The sequence below is a fragment of the Juglans regia genome, chromosome 14, assembly GCF_001411555.2.
Source record: "Juglans regia cultivar Chandler chromosome 14, Walnut 2.0, whole genome shotgun sequence".
NCBI lineage: Eukaryota > Viridiplantae > Streptophyta > Magnoliopsida > Fagales > Juglandaceae > Juglans > Juglans regia.
In genome coordinates, this window is record NC_049914.1 from 1,333,125 (window position 1) to 1,346,060 (window position 12,936).

Genomic DNA, 12,936 nt, shown 5'->3' on the forward strand with positions numbered 1-12,936 from the left:
ATCGAAAGTTGAATTATTGGGTTTGCCATTTGAGTCAACCAATGCTTTCTATGCTCAGTTAATGACTCACTTCTGTCATCACCCGGATAACTCAACTCCTTGATCAATCATTCCAATCACATGCGAATGTCCTACAGTGTATATGTTGTATATTTTCTCTTTTAAATAACAACAGCCAGCTTCACATCGAGGCTATTTCAAAGGAAAAACTGGACACCACCAATCATATATATATATATATATAGAGGTTGGTAGAAAAGAAGAGTAGTACAACTAGTTGGCTTGCATTTCTAGACCGAAGAGGGCATTGACTTTCATCCGTGCATGATGATGTGTCGGTGAATGGCTTCTGCTTCTGCATAATTGGGCATATATAGCTAGCCAACCCAATGGAAATTAGGGGGAAAAAAAAAAATACTATTGCATTGCAATTTGCTTTACCATATTGGCCGATCGTGGACCATAATATTGTACACAATCAGCGATTCAGCCAGAGGAACCCAATCAATCAACATATATATATATATATATATATTTCTTTCAGAGCGATCCTTTTGAAAATTTGTGCATCTTCTAAAAATACTTTTCCTGTATCCTTTCAGATATGTTTTATAGTTTATTTTTCAGTGGAAAAAACTTAATTGGGTTACCCTTTTAAGACTGCGTTTAGATATTGAACTGAGTTGAGTTGAAATGATAAAATATTATTTTAAAATTTTAAAAAGTTAAATTATTTATTATATTTTATATTAAAATTTAAAAAAATTATAATGATGAGTTTATTATATTTTGTATTAAAATTTAAAAAATATTTTACCAATACTTTTTGCTTTCCAAATCTTTAAATGCGTGATAATAGTTTGAGTAATAATAGGTATAATTTTTAAATAAATAAGTTTCATATAAATTATTTATAAAAAAATAGGTCTCATTAATAAATAATATTTTTTTTACATTTTTTTAAGATAAAATCTACACTTTTATAAAAATTTATATGAAATTTATCTATTTAAAATTTATACAAATCATTTATCTAATAATTTTTCTATTAGCATGCATCCAATGTGAAACTGCACGACATGACATTAAATAAAGTTTTATAAAAGGTTAAAACCGGACAATGCTTTTGTGGAGAGCAACTCAGAGCAATGTTAATTTTAAAGCTGAGGAAAACAAAAAATATTATTAGGATATTATTTATTAATATTATTTTTATTTTAAAATTTGAAAAAAATAAATTTATTATTATATTTTATTTAATAATTTTTAAAAAATTATAGCAATAAAATAAAACGAGTCAACGATACTTTTATAATCCAAACATCTCTGGTCTTCTTATGTTTGCCAAAACTCATGACAAAAAGCAAAGACTAGAAAGAAAATCCAATAAAAAAGGAACGTACTACTGGTCAAAACTAGTTGGCGACGAGTCCGACCATGGCAACTTGTAATAAATGGATGCTACGAAGCTGGCGTGACAAGTAATTTATCATCAGTCTTTGAAGGATAACAGGTGATAGAGATGGATCATACAAATGTACTGTTCATCACAGTTATCATCAGTGGTCGGTCCGCGTACGAACTGGGTGGGAAAGAAACTTGGAATAGCACTGGAAGCTCAAGCATCATTGCTGCACAACTTGGTTAAGTGGCAACCAGCTTTTGGGCTTGAAAAGCTTATATAACATGCATGTTGTTAGGACAGATAATGCTTTTCTCATAGCATGAGATCAAATGGTACTGATCTGAGTCTAATCTGAATAAACTCTAATCTCCTGTTTACAAGTGAGAATTCAGGGAAGAATATATTTATAAGTTCGTTGATACATCTAAACATATAATCACTATATGAAAGCATTAGCATAAAAAAATAGTAGTGTTTTAAATTTTTTTCATTATCGTAATGGATCCTATAATACGTTGTGTATTAGCACACCAACTTGTAATTAGCATAACTTTAATGAAAAAGGGTTGGATTCACTCACTAGCTAAGCGGACTTGCATGGGGTCGGTCTGGATTAGGGCATCTGTTGTTGTATGACCAAGATGCTGTTATCTTTCTATTCTCTGGCTTTTAACTTGTGATTCAATAATCAGCATCTCTAAATGGGAACCTTAGTATAGAACCAACCATGTTGTGTTCACCAGGCGATGGCCTTCTATGCTTTGGATCGATTAAATTCAACCGCAAAAGACTTGTCTGCCGAAAGCCACAATATGCCAACCGCTACTGTCTGTATCAATCAACTCTACATTATTATGGGTATACAAATTCTGGTCAAAAGTCCTCTCGGTGGGGCTGTGGATTTAGGTGAGGTATTGTATTTTGTGAATATTAGTTAAAAAGTAATAAATATTAATAAAAAGTTGATAAAAAATAATAATAAAATAATAAATAGTATTGAGATATTCTAAGAATACTTAATACCTCAATATCTAAACTAGCCAACTAGGTATTAGAGTCTCCATCTCCGGCTGGAATCTCAATTGTTATAGGTACAAATTCATATCTTTAGAGATGCTTTATTTGGTTAAGTACTGTCCAGCCATTTGTCTTAGTATATTTTAAAGTAAAGTTTCTACTTTTTAGTGGTAAAATTTTAACTTTTTTTCCTTTTTATAAAAAGATTTTGATTGATTATATCTTATATTTTACTTGTATCAAAAAATCATGATCTTACTTTTTTTACAGAATAATTACAGTAACAATTTGCACCTGACTCATAGGTACCATACCATTGTCCCACTTCAAATGACCATAGAAACCCTTATCGCATATCACACTCAAGTTGGACTAAAGAAGATTAAGATGTTATAGAAAATTTAAGATGGAAGAGAAAAAGTGTTCCCAAACACAGATTATGAAAGAATGGCCGAGAGAAACCAGAGAGACTTGATCAGAAAGGAAACTAATCTAAAACCAACACAAAAAAAGGATTTCCCAACTACTACTACCACTTTATATCCCGGGTAGGTTATTTTCCACCAAACTCCTTGAAACTTAATTCCCATCTTTACATGTATACATATAGGCTCAAAAGGATCCTAGATCTGACCCACAAATAAACAACCTGGCTAGCTATAAGTAAATGGACTCTCTTTTCACTTTTTGGGTAGGCTGGGAATGAGCACATCGAAATGACTAAGGTCTTGTTTGTTTTTACAATCCATCTCTATCTCATATGATCGTATCTAATTATTATAATTTTTTTAAATTTTAGTATAAAATAAAATAAATAATTCAAGTTTTTTAAATTTTAAAATAAAAATAATATTAAAAAATATTTTTTAACAATATTTTTTTTAATTTTTAATTTTAATTTCAACTCATCTATAAAAATAAACGAGACATAATTATACTTTATGTAATTTATTTAAGTTTTGATTAGTAAAAATTGGTCTACCTAAGAAAAAGATCAACCTCTGATTAGTAATTTCACTATGATCTGATTATATCCCATCAATAAGATTTGAACTTCTGTGAAGATTTTTTTTTTTATAAAACTTCTGTGAAGATTGAGTGCAAATGGTTCTTCTTCATTAATTATGCTTTGTACATTTATTCCCATCACAAGCTCCAATCAGATTCCACAAGTGATCATGCAGACTTCATCATTACTTGATCTAATATTTGTCAGCATTGTCACTAACAATATACAAAACACTAAAGTCTGAAGACAATCAAGGCACTATCGTCAAAAGCCTACCACTTTCTCTTTCCTATTTTTATTTTACCTCTACTTTTCAACCACCTCTCAAAGGCAAGCATGCACCATGTGCTCTTGATTTCGATCTTTTTAATGATAGTCGATCTAGGTTTTCCCACATCCTTTTTTCTCAACTCCGAGAAAACATTCGTTGTTACAATTTCATGATTTATATCTGCACACAAGTAGTCAATTATGACATGAAAGAGCCTAAAATATGAAAACACATACATACATATATGTATGTATGTATGCCAAATCTTTTTGTTTGGGAGGAGTTTTCCTTAAAAATTGAGATTTACTTCAAGTTGGGACTTCATCACTGAACAGTGACAAGCTAGGCCTATCAGGTGGTACTTTGGGGCCACGTTAAGTGCTATTCCTGTTGTCCCTTACTGTTTCTTCCATATTTCTCGAACTTATGGCTGAGTTTGAAAGTGCAAGTAATTGTCAGGAAAATTACCATATCCATTGTTGACTGTTAATCCACTCGTGCTCTAATGTCTTGTTCATGTCTTTGCTTATATCATGCCTAAGGAAACATTTTAGATGAAGTTGAAAGTGATATAAATGAAAAATACAAAATAAGATCAGGCTAATTAAACACTAGTGTTATGTAGTAACGCAGGTCTTCGGGTGTTGTTTGTAATTACGAGATTGAGAGGGGGGGGGGAGTTTGTCATGAGCAAAGGACTAGGCAATTTGTTGATCACCACTTGATATGGCATATTATGACTGGCCACCCTGCATAATGGATTGGCGAGGCAGAATCAATGCGCCAAATAGAACATGTTATTGAGATCAGCCATTAGCATTTGACTCCAGTGGTTATGAATCAATCCACCAACACTTTCAAAAAGGCACACAAAAAGGCAAAAAGCAAAGCTAAGGAAAAAAAAGAAAGGGAAAGAGAACAGAAGGGGGATCAAAAGGGCAAGCTGAGGTTGAGAGAAGGTAGCAATTAAGCACATTGGCTGGTGGAGGAGGAGGAGATGATGGTGGTGGTGAATTTGGGTGATGGGGATGGAGTGGGTGACAGACCCACGTGAATGGCCACCACCACCACCACCTCCCACGCCCTCATAGGCCCGAGTGGATGTCTTGGTTGGCTTCATATCAACGCTAACAGCCAAGATAACTCAACCACATGAGCAATAAAACCAACATACCCACAATCACATAACACCACCCCAAAAAGTGAAAAATGAAAGTTTGGAGAGGTTAACATCATTAACTCATTTGACAAAAGTGAGCCATTTTCTTGGTTGCCCACTAACCCTAACCTTTCCTCCCCTTTCTGATCTAATGCTATTCTCTTTCTCTCTCTCTCTCTCTCTCTCTCTCTTCTTTTGGGTGGGCACCAATACAGCCATTCTTTTTCTCTCTAATGCTAGTGGTTCTCTCTTTCTCTCTCTCTTGCAGTTATATGCTTCAACTTTTTTTGAGGGTTATACATGTTGACAGCTAAACAAGGGTAAAAGTTTTAGCATGGGGAGAGATGGACAAAGAAATTAACCAAGAAACCTCATCTCTCCTCCCTAACAACAACACCACCACCACCACCATTAAGGAAGACTCTCCAAGAAAACCGTTTACGCCGCCTCCTCCTGCTGCTGCTGCTCCTACTGGTGGTGGCAGCGATAGATTGAAAAGAGATGAGTGGAGTGAAGGAGCAGTTTCAAGCCTTCTTGAAGCCTATGAAACGAAATGGGTTCTCCGAAACCGAGCCAAGCTCAAGGGCCATGACTGGGAAGATGTTGCGCGCCATGTTTCATCGCGTGCCAATTGTACCAAGTCGCCCAAGACGCAGACACAGTGCAAGAACAAGATTGAGTCAATGAAGAAAAGGTATCGGTCAGAGTCTTCCACTGCTGATCCCTCATCATGGCCACTATACCCACGTCTCGACCTTTTGCTGCGTGGAAGTGGTCCATTACAAGTTTCTCCACCACCACCGACTCCGACTCCGGCGTCTCATCCGCCTCCGCCTAATGCTCCTTTAATGTTGCTAGAGCCATCCCCAGTAGCGGTGCAACCACCACCTCCACCTCCACTTCCACCTCCACCTCCGCAACTTGGAGTTGCTCAAAACTCGCATGGATCCAATGGTATTGATAGGGTGGCCAAGGTCAGTGCAGAATATAATTGTGCTTTTTCTCAATTCTGGTTGTAGCCATGAATGTTGTACCTGTTGCTTCATTCAATTTCAATTTTCTGGGGATTCCAGAGAAGGATTTTTTTTTTTTTTTTTTTTGGCGACTGGGAAAACCACAACCGGTACTGGCCCTTCCTGGCCTCCTCGTGGTCGTACATATCCATTCCTTCTCCAGTTCTAGAGCATTTGCTAGCTAGCTCCCGGTTGCCCGTCACAATTCGAGATCGTTTAGTGTTTTTTTCTTCATATATAGGACTCTTTAAAGTTGTGAGGACTGAGTCTTTTTCTGTTGCAAGAGTTCAAATTCACCATCTTCTAGTTTACGTTTTTCAGACATGTTTGCATCATGTAATCTATAAGATCAGTGTCAACTTTAAACCAATAATTGAATAGAATTCCATTCTCTGGGCAGAAAACTCCAAAAAAAAAAAAGAGGTCGTAGGGTCATTTATTGCTTGCAAATAATTCAGCCAGCTGATATTTGGAGGTACCTGAAGTTACAATTTAAGAGGCACCTTATAATATTTGCAATAGAAATATTACTGTGGAGTAAACACTAGGTAAATTCCAAGGATCCTTAGATAACTCATGTCGAACTGCTGTTTTTTTGGTAAATTTACTTGAATATATTCTAATTTCACGTTAACAGGAAGATGGAGCAGGAACCAAATTATCAGACCAAGAGTCGGACAAGAACCATATGGAAACAGACAGTAGCACACCAGCCCTTTATAGTGACAAGGACAAGTCAAGGTCCAAAAAGATGAAAATGAAAATGGAAAAGAAGAAAAAATCAAGAAGGAGGCCGGAGGAATCTGAGGTAGCCGAGAGCATACGATGGCTAGCAGAAGTAGTGGTGAGATCGGAACAAGCAAGGATGGAGACGATGAGGGAAATAGAGAGGATGAGAGTTGAAGCGGAGGCAAAGAGAGGAGAAATGGACCTCAAAAGAACAGAAATTCTTGCTAATACCCAGTTGGAGATCGCTAGGCTCTTTGCAGGAATTGGCAAAGGTGTTGATTCTTCATTGAGAATTGGCAGAAGTTGATGATTATTATGAGTAGAATCCCAACTATTTTATAAGTACGTAGTATAGATTATTATGGACTCGTGTATTAACACTGAAAGATCTGGAATTAAAAGAAGGGAACTCTTACTTGGAGATGAAAGGTCTTGAAGGAGATCATTTAACTACTTGTACTATTAGGATAAATGATTAAAGAAAATATCATAACGTAGGTAGCTAAAATAACATCTCTACCTAACTGTAATGTTCTCTTTCTTCAAGCAATGCAGTGTTGTTTACACATGCAAAATTCAGGTACCAAGCACATTAACATACATATTTCTTTAAAGTCATTATGTATATTATATGTGATACTCCATACTGAATGATAAGTGGTGTAAGAGATTATATATTTCTTGAGAATGAGAAGTTCTTACTCTTTATAACGAGTCCAATCTAACTTCAATTATATCATTGCATGCCTAGTCATTTTAATGTATAGATTCAGATGCAGCTCAGTTCCCCGCTGATGATAGTCATGTAGTTCAATGGACGTTATATATATAGGTTATTTTCTAGTATTATAAGATGTAATTTCTCTACCAATTGCTTCATCTTCTTATGCTTTGGGTTTGTGAAATATAAAGAACGTTTGAATCGAGACACGAGAGAGATTTCACACCATGCAAACCGCCACTACAGACCTGAATTTACATTGGAAGTAATTGGTTTAAGAAAAAGACATCGAAATAAATAGTGAAACTTAGCAAAACTTTTCTATATATGGACGTTTTTGCATGGATCATGAATATTAATATTGATTGGATTTTTCAATTACAGTGCTTAATTTTCTTTTGCTTTGGGGCCGGTTTTAATATGTAATTATAATTATAGGTTGGTTGGAATCAGGTTCAAACCGGTGCACTGACCGATATAATTATATATATATATATATTTTTATATATATTTAAGTAAAATGACGTGTCGTTTTATAGTTTGAGTGTAGAAAAAAAATTAACTGAAGTCTGAAACGGCTTCTTCTCTTCTTCTTCATTTCTGTTTCTCTCTCTCTCTCTCTCTCTCTACTACGGCAGCGGCGCATCTTCTCTCTAGCCCTCCAAGTCCAGTCTCTAACGGCAGCGACCAGCAAGTCCAGCCTCCAACGGCAGCAACCAGCAAGCCCAACCTCCAGCTATCCCTCTCCACCATTTCCAGTTTCGGCAAACGACGTCGTTCTTTCTCCCTCCCTCTCTTTCGCTCTCATATTCTTTATGCCTATTATTTTGTTGATTTTGTTGTGAATCAATCTTGTAATATTTGTTATAAGAATTTGTAGTTTTTTGTTGTGAATCTGTGTTTTTCTCTCCCTCATTTCTCTCTCTCTCTCATCGTGCCACTGACGACACTGGTGAACCGACCGCGGTTTTCTTCCCCTTCACCGGCTGGTTTCAGTCGAGATGTTGGTATTTTTAGCAAATCGGTACAGTTTTAGTTTTGGACCAAAACCGAACCGAGACCTTTAGTTTTCACCCTTACTTTTTCGGATGATTTATCTTAACGTTGATGAAACTAGATACCAAGATATAAAAATGAAAATAAAAATAAAAAAATAGTTAACGTGCCTAATTAATAATTATATGGCCAAATGAAACCTACTAATTAATAAGATCAGTACTTATCCTTAATTAATATATACGTACCAAGAATAAACTATTCTCGTGTGATCTTAACTAAAATGTAATTGAGAATTTCTCAAATAAAATGATTTAACTTTTCCTGAGGAAAATTTATTTTGCTTAGAGAAAAATGAAAAAAAAAACTATAATTATAATTTAGGGTTCTATATTTTCTTAAACCAAATGCATCGGACCTAAACATAGGATTTCATTAGTTGTCTGTTACAATTAATTGTGGAGAAAATCATACAAATTATTTTCCCCACGCGCCGATTGTAACTGATCTTTTCCTATTTGTCACTTTCTTTTTGGAAGAGAGTGTATGATAATTTCAAAGGAAAAAAGATGGAAAGAAAAATAAGAAGGATATCGCTATACATGGCGAGTGCGGAAAAATTTTAGTTCCCGAAAGGAATATGACTCCCTTAAGAGCCAAACAGAACGGCAATACCTCCTGCCGCCAGTGCTATAGATTGTGCTGTCCAAAATCCAAACCCAGAGTAAACCAAACCCCCTCCAAAACCCTCTCTCTCTCTCTCTCCAATCTAAAATGGCTCTGCTCCAAATCCACTCGCCACCACCTAGCACAACCATTCTCCCCCCAATCCTCTCGTTTCATTCCCCACCACCTCTTCACTCTTCTATTCCTTACTCCAATTTGAAATACCACCAACAAAATTCACTCCATTTCACTTCCTCAACTACCAAGAACACACCTTTCTCACTCTCAACACTCCCAAGAAAGTTGCTTTGCCAGCCCCCTCGCGGCAAGTATGTTAGAGAAGACTATCTTGTGGTATGTTTCCCACAAAATACTCCCATAGACTCTATCATAAGTTGTATGCATTCTTGTTCCCTTTTTATTTTATCCTTTTAACTCTTAAATTCACATTTGTTTCTGGTTGGATTTGAACTTTAAATTCTCGTCTTGTTTACTAGGAAACGTTGAATTGTAGAGAATTTATGGCGTCATAGATAATAAATTCTGGGTTTTTGTAATTTGCTATTTAGCTTAGATTTTTTTGGAAGCAAAGTTGGGTTCGAAAGTTTTTTTCTGCCTTTTTACAGTTTTATCTTGGTGTCGGAATTGCGCTTGAAGTTTAATTGCATTCATTTGTGGTTTTGTGTGAGCAGAAGAAGTTGTCTGCCGAGGAAGTTCAGGAGCTCGTAAAGGGGGAAAGAAGTGTACCCCTTATTATTGATTTCTACGCAACATGGTGTGGACCTTGTATTTTGATGGCTCAAGAACTCGAAATGGTATTGCTTTAAGGAATTCTTGTTGCAGCTCTAGTGCTATGCTTTCAATTTAAAATGATCGCATGCTTGACCCAAAAAGTCAATAAAGTGATCTAATATTAATTTCGATTCAAATTAGTTGAAACGTAGGTTCCCCCTTTACCCTCGACCATCATGAGGCTTTATGCATAGTTTTGACAGAGAAATCCTTTGTAAAATCTTAAGAGACTGTGCTCCTGCTTGGGGTTTGTTATAAGGAGGCAATGAGCAACATTCTACTAGTTGCTTGATTCTGGGGAATTGATGCTTTTGATATGCTTGGGTGATGTTTTGACTTGCTGGTCTACTTCATTCTTTGACAGTGGGTAATGGCAGTTGGTGGATTTCCAAATACACTCCTTTTGTAATTGACTTCTATTGAGCAAACAACAATATTTTAATGTCGTTAGATTTACCTTTTTTTTCATTGAAGTAGTTCGGAGCAGAGAATTTGTTTATCCAAATTCAAATACTTAGAGTGCTGTATCTCATGTGTGATCTGGTTTACATCCTTCATTTCAGTGTATAAATGATAAATAGGATACTTGACGGGAAGTGCTGATTATTAGCATTTCCAGAATTGTGTATGATGTTTGTCTGTTATGAATGTTTAGGATATATCTTCATTTTGAAACGATCGTAGTTTCTAATTTTTCACTTCGTAACTTATTTTGATTGACTTCATATTTTATCCTTTCTTGTTGCTTGTGTTATGGACCTTTTTCTTTTCTAGTTTAACGAACTTTAAGACTATATGCTTTGAAGAAGGATATAAAATTTTGTAGAATGGAGGGTTAAAAAGCCAAGAAGACCTTTCTAAGAAAGTTTAGAAGGTCGGGTGTTTATTTAAGCTTGGTGGTTGTTCAGATATCAAGCATTGATTTTTAATATATTGTTCCAGATTCCATGGAATGGACCACAAATTGGTAACTCCCACAATATCTGTCATATGTTTTGAGTAGCATACAGTTATTTTGGGATAGACAGTTGGCACTTGGCACTGGTATAATACAACTAAAATGATAGGCCACGTAAGTCTAAGCGAAACCAAAGCCGAACCCAAGTATCAAAGAGTGAGGCTTGAACATGCGCAGCATGCATGCAGCATAGGACTGTGTCAGAAAGCCGTAGTGATCAGTTAGAGAGTTTCAAGCTGCATGTTTACTTTTCTGTTGCATAATTTCCTTTTTCGTAGTGTTGCTGCACGTTTACTTTCAGTTGCATATTTCATTTCAGTTAGTACATGGAGTCCATTTCTATTATTTCATTTGTTAGGTGTCGGTTACTGGTAGTGGCCTTAGGATGTTCCTCTGTTTTCGGCAGACTCTGTTTTTTCAGTTTTATGAATATGGTCTACTATTTAAGCAGCTGGGGATTATCAATGAAAGATAGAGAAAATTCATTCAAATTGTGGTTCATTCTCGCCCTAAGAGAATTATTCCGTAGCATTCATTTTACCTCTTAGATTGGGACCTATCATAAAAAAGAGATCATCTTACCCCTTATATAGAATTTATATATTTCATCAGGAAAGTATTTTTGTTTTTTGCTCGCATGTCCCTTGACCTGTTTATGCTTCTCATATTAAATATCAGTTTTAGCAATTTCTTCATCATGCCATCTAAGTTCAAGTGATTGGATTGTGGATTTTCGTGAGTATAGATCTTAAGCAAGTCTTAATTATTTTCTGTAACTAAGAGCTGCATCGCACAAAAATAAGAATATGAAGTTTTTTATAGTAAATTCTTTATGAAGACTGACTGTATTTCATGCTTAATTATCAAACAGTCAATGCAAAATAAAAAGGTTATCGTTTTAACATAAGACAAGCACATGAATAACCTTTGCACTTGATATGTCACAGCTTGCTGTGGAGTATGAGAACAATGCCTTGATTGTCAAGGTTGATACAGATGATGAGTATGAGTTTTCACGTGACATGCAGGTAATCACTCGCCGAGACTTCTATTTGTTTACCTCTGCTAGTTGCCATTGTTGTCTATTTAGTTCATTATAGTTTTTTGTTGGCAATAGCTGTAGCTTTGGAAAATACATTCTAATGGAATCTAAAAGATGAGGTACACCTTGTAAAAAAGAAGAAGAAGAAGAAGAAGAATCAAATTACCCATTTGAGCTCCGTTTATCACAGGTACGGGGGCTGCCAACACTATTTTTTATCAGTCCAGATCCAAGTAAAGATGCAATCCGGACTGAAGGGCTTATTCCAATACAGATGATGCGGGATATAATCGACAACGAGATGTGAGACAGAGCGGGGGGAGTGAAACATTATTACACCAGCAGACAGATTTTGAGGGCCTTGGTTTTCGCAGTTGCTGATGACATACCTTCCCGTGGCTAAATTATGTTTTGTAATTTATGTAACTGGGATACTGCCTTTGGAGTCAACAATTTTTGTAGCTAATATGATGTGCAATAGAGGGATAATCACTGGTTTGAATGTTTAGATGCAGGAATATGCGTCTTAACTAGAAGGAACTCTCTTCCTGCCTAGCAAGCAGTAAGAAAACTGTTACTCACACAGGTCTCTTGAGGCCAGCGGTTTGGAAGTAATTTGAACCATCAAAGGCTGTACATGTGCTTTTTCTTTTCCCTGTTTGCCTACTATGACATGTCCAGTCTACTCTTCAATAAAGCATGTCTCGTGAGTTCCAACATGTGGCATGCCCTGCTAGTGCTAGGGCTTCCAGTTTATCATTTCGCCTGATTGTTATGCCATCAGGCCATAGGCCTTTGGCAATTAAAGTTTCTGTTAATAAATGACTTTTGCATGGTGATTACTTTTAATTATGTTTTAGTGTATATAATTTATCTTCTATCAAATATATTAATGGATGCATGATGCCATGTAGAGAGTATATATTGTGGCTCTGGTTTACTAGTTTGGGTACTAAGGATATTTCAGAATATTTTACTATTATTTATTATTTTATTATTATTTTTTACATATCTTTTATTATTATTTATTATTATTTAATATTCTATCGTTATTTTGTTATTATTATTCACAGAATACTTAAAAATAACTTAATGCAAGAAAATGCTTGCTCCCTCTGTGTTGGGTTATTACAGCTTAAAACCCATTTTAGAATTGCA

General features: G+C 35.6%; 2 protein-coding genes across 2 annotated transcripts; both read left to right on the plus strand.

The window, feature by feature from the left end:
- Positions 1 to 4,907: 4,907 nt before the first annotated feature.
- Positions 4,908 to 7,280, plus strand: LOC109012308 (zinc finger homeobox protein 4-like). The gene is made up of 2 exons (XM_018993869.2): positions 4,908 to 5,835; positions 6,512 to 7,280. The coding sequence occupies exons 1-2, from the start codon at positions 5,206 to 5,208 to the stop codon at positions 6,908 to 6,910; spliced, it is 1,029 nt and encodes a 342-aa protein (XP_018849414.1). The 5' UTR covers positions 4,908 to 5,205; the 3' UTR covers positions 6,911 to 7,280.
- A 1,726-nt stretch (positions 7,281 to 9,006) lies between these two features.
- On the plus strand, positions 9,007 to 12,623 carry LOC109012307 (thioredoxin-like protein CITRX, chloroplastic). Its single transcript, XM_018993868.2, has 4 exons — positions 9,007 to 9,340; positions 9,679 to 9,801; positions 11,684 to 11,764; positions 11,969 to 12,623. Exons 1-4 carry the CDS (start codon positions 9,095 to 9,097, stop codon positions 12,083 to 12,085), a joined length of 567 nt encoding a protein of 188 aa, XP_018849413.1. The 5' UTR covers positions 9,007 to 9,094; the 3' UTR covers positions 12,086 to 12,623.
- Positions 12,624 to 12,936: the final 313 nt, after the last annotated feature.

Bases quoted from the DNA above. Each gene is read 5' to 3' on its own strand.
- LOC109012308 (XM_018993869.2), top strand. From the start codon at position 5,206: ATGGACAAAGAAATTAACCAAGAAACCTCATCTCTCCTCCCTAACAAC. The intron at 5,836-6,511 runs GTCAGTGCAGAA...TCACGTTAACAG, and splicing joins GTATTGATAGGGTGGCCAAG to GAAGATGGAGCAGGAACCAA.
- LOC109012307 (XM_018993868.2), top strand. From the start codon at position 9,095: ATGGCTCTGCTCCAAATCCACTCGCCACCACCTAGCACAACCATTCTC. The intron at 9,341-9,678 runs GTATGTTTCCCA...TTGTGTGAGCAG, and splicing joins TTAGAGAAGACTATCTTGTG to AAGAAGTTGTCTGCCGAGGA. The intron at 11,765-11,968 runs GTAATCACTCGC...CGTTTATCACAG, and splicing joins AGTTTTCACGTGACATGCAG to GTACGGGGGCTGCCAACACT.